General features: G+C 56.2%; 2 protein-coding genes across 2 annotated transcripts in view; both read right to left on the minus strand.

Annotated features, from left to right (window-relative positions):
- Nucleotides 1-1,808, minus strand: part of EMH_0083440 (uncharacterized protein) — a gene marked incomplete at both ends in the record, with an annotated part of 2,485 nt that extends 677 nt beyond the window's left edge. Inside the window, 2 exons of the mRNA XM_013500643.1 lie at nucleotides 36-153; nucleotides 687-1,808. Coding sequence (XP_013356097.1) covers nucleotides 36-153; nucleotides 687-1,808 — 1,240 coding nt within the window. The remainder of the gene's footprint in view (nucleotides 1-35; nucleotides 154-686) is intronic.
- A 79-nt stretch (nucleotides 1,809-1,887) lies between these two features.
- Nucleotides 1,888-2,488, minus strand: EMH_0083450 (uncharacterized protein; the record flags this gene model as incomplete). Its single annotated transcript, XM_013500644.1, has 2 exons — nucleotides 1,888-2,281; nucleotides 2,424-2,488. The coding sequence occupies 2 exons, from the start codon at nucleotides 2,486-2,488 to the stop codon at nucleotides 1,888-1,890; spliced, it is 459 nt and encodes a 152-aa protein (XP_013356098.1).
- Nucleotides 2,489-2,736: the final 248 nt, after the last annotated feature.

Here is a 2,736-nt window from a genome sequence, read left to right on the forward strand (position 1 = left end):
TGCTGATCCTTGGCCGAAGACAGATACACCATCACCAGACACAGGAGATTCTCCCCCTTGCTGCTGCTGCAGCAACTGCTGCTGCTGCTGCTGCTGCTCTGCATCCCCCCCAACCACCTTCGCATTCCAGTACTTCTCAGCCAGCAGCCTCGCCTGCATGCAGACAAACCCTAAACCCTAAACCCTAAACCCTAAGCCCTAATTTGATTCTGCGGTCTACGGTTTATAAGGGTTTATTTTATTAGGGTTTATAACATGATACACTAGGGTTTATAAAAGGGTTTAGGGTTTAGGGTTTAGAGTATCTAGAAGGGTGTAGGGTTTAGGGTTTGGGTTTATAAAAGGGTATATGAGGGTTTATCAGGGTATAGAGTTTACGAGGGTTTAGGGTTTATGAGGGTTTAGGGTTTACGAGGGTTTAGGGTTTACGAGGGTTTAGGGTNNNGAGGGTTTAGGGTTTACGAGGGTTTAGGGTTTACGAGGGTTTAGGGTTTACGAGGGTTTAGGGGTTACGAGGGTTTAGGGTTTACGAGGGTTTAGGGTTTACGAGGGTTTAGGGTTTACGAGGGTTTAGGGTTTACCTGTTCGTGGCCAAAGTCTCTAACCCTAAAGTATTTATATTTGTGTTTGTTTGAGGGGTCTATCCAGCAGCAGCACCAGGCGCCGCTGCTGCTGCTGTAGCGAACCCCCAGTGCTGCTCTTCTTGCTGCTGCTGCTGTGCTGCTCCCCTTGCTGCTGCTGCTGCTGCTACTGCTGCTGCTGCTGCTGCTGCTGCTGCTGCTCCTGGGGGTGCAGACCGTGGGCTCCCTTTCGCTACTGGTCGGAGATATACCAACAGAAGCATCTGCTGCTGCTGTTGCTGCTGCTGCTGCTGCTGTTGCTGCTGCTGCTGCTGCTGCTGCTGACGCATCTGAAGCAGCAGCAGCTGCAGCACCTAAAGCTGCTGCTCCTACAGCAGCTGCTGCTGCTGGTGCTGCTGCTTCTGCTGCAGGTGTTACTGCTGCTGCTGCTGCTGCAGGTGTTAGTGCTGCTGCTGCTGCAGGTGCTGGTACTGCTGCTTCTGCTGCAGGTGCTGCTGCTGCTGCGTCTGCTGCTGGTATCGCTGCTGCTGCTGCTTCTGCTGCGGGTGCTGCTGCTGCTGCAGGTACTGCTGTTGCTTCTGCTGCTGCTGGTGCTGCTGCTGCAGGCGCTTCTGTTGCAGGCTCTGCTGGTAGTGTTGCTGCTGCAGGCGCTGCTGCTGCGGGTGCTGCTGCTGCTGCAGGCGCTGCTGCTGCTGGCGCTTCTGCTGCAGGCGTTGCTGCTGCAGGCGCTGCTGCTGCTGGCGCTTCTGCTGCAGGCGTTGCTGCTGCATGCGCTTCTGCTGCGGGTGTTGCTGCTGCAGCGGGTGCTGCTGCAGCAGGCTCTTCTGCTGCGGGTGTTGCTGCTGCAGCGGGTGCTGCTGCTGCTGCAGGCTCTGCTGCTGCTGCAGGCGCTGCTGCTGCTGCAGGCTCTGCTGCTGCTGCAGGCTCTGCTGCTGCTGCAGGCTCTGCTGCTGCTGCAGGCGCTGCTGCTCCTGCAGGCGCTGCTGCTGCTGCGGGTGCTGCTGCTGCTGCGGGTGCTGCTGCTGCTGCTGCAGGTGCTTCTGCTGCAGGTGGTGTTGCTGCAGGTGTTGCTGCTGCTGATGACGATGCTGCAGTTACTGCTTCAGACGTTGCTGCTGCTGCTGCTGCTGCTGCAGCTTCTGCTGCAGCTTCTGCTGCAGTTTCTGCTGCAGCTGCTGCTGCTTCTGGGGCCGCAGCAAGCCCTCCGAAGGCAGCAGGTTGCTGCATGGCTGCAGCAGCAAATGCTGCTGCTGCTGTTGCTGCTGCTGTTGCTGCTGCAGCAGCAGAGCAAGAGCAGCCATGCGTATTACGTTGCAGCAAGCAGCTGCAGCTGCTGCTGCTGCTGCTGCTGCTGCTGCTGCAGAGCTGCTGCTGCTGCTATGGGCTGCAGCAAATATGCTCTTATGAATTCCCCCGGTGGGGTATTGCTGCTGCTGTTGCTGCTGCTGTTGCTGCTGCTGCAGTTGCTGCTGCTGCAGCTGCTGCTGCTGCAGTTAGTTGCTTCTCTGTCTGCTGCTGCTGCAGAAGAAAGGAAATCTCGACAGTCTTTGAACTGCTGCTGCTGCTGCTTCGTTGCTGCTGCTGCTGCTGCTGCTGCTTCTTTGCTGCTGCTGCTGCTGCAGGCGTTGTTGCAGCTCGAGGTGCCGCTTGCTGCAGCAGCAGCAGCAGCAGCAGCAGCAGGAGATAATAAATTTGTATTTCTGCTGGCAGCAGAAAGGGTTTAAGAGGATTCAAATATAAGATAATTGCTGCTGCTGCTGCTGCTGCTGTAAAACACTTGCTGCTGTTGCTGCTGCTGCTGCTGCTGTTGCAGAAGCTGTCGCCGGTGCGTGCAGCTGCGACACGAAAAAAGGCTGCTGCTGCTGCTGCTGCTGCTGCTGCTCCTGCTGCTGCTGCTGCTGCTGCATTGCTGCTGCTATGGCTGCTGCTGCAGTGCTGCTGCAGCTTCCAGCAGCAAACTTCGTTATAATAAATTAATAAAAATAAAATTTATATATTTCTGCTGCTGTTTATAGTTTATTATATTATAAACATGGTGATTGTCTTCTTGCTGCTGCTGCTGCTGCTGCTGCTGCTGTCGGCTGCGATCGCTGCAGCAGCAGCAGCAAAACAGCAGCAGCAGCAGCAGCAGCAGCAGCAGCAGCAGCAGCAGCAG

This window comes from Eimeria mitis, genomic scaffold, assembly GCF_000499745.2.
Source record: "Eimeria mitis Houghton genomic scaffold, Emh_scaff5670, whole genome shotgun sequence".
Classification (NCBI taxonomy): Eukaryota; Apicomplexa; class Conoidasida; order Eucoccidiorida; family Eimeriidae; genus Eimeria; species Eimeria mitis.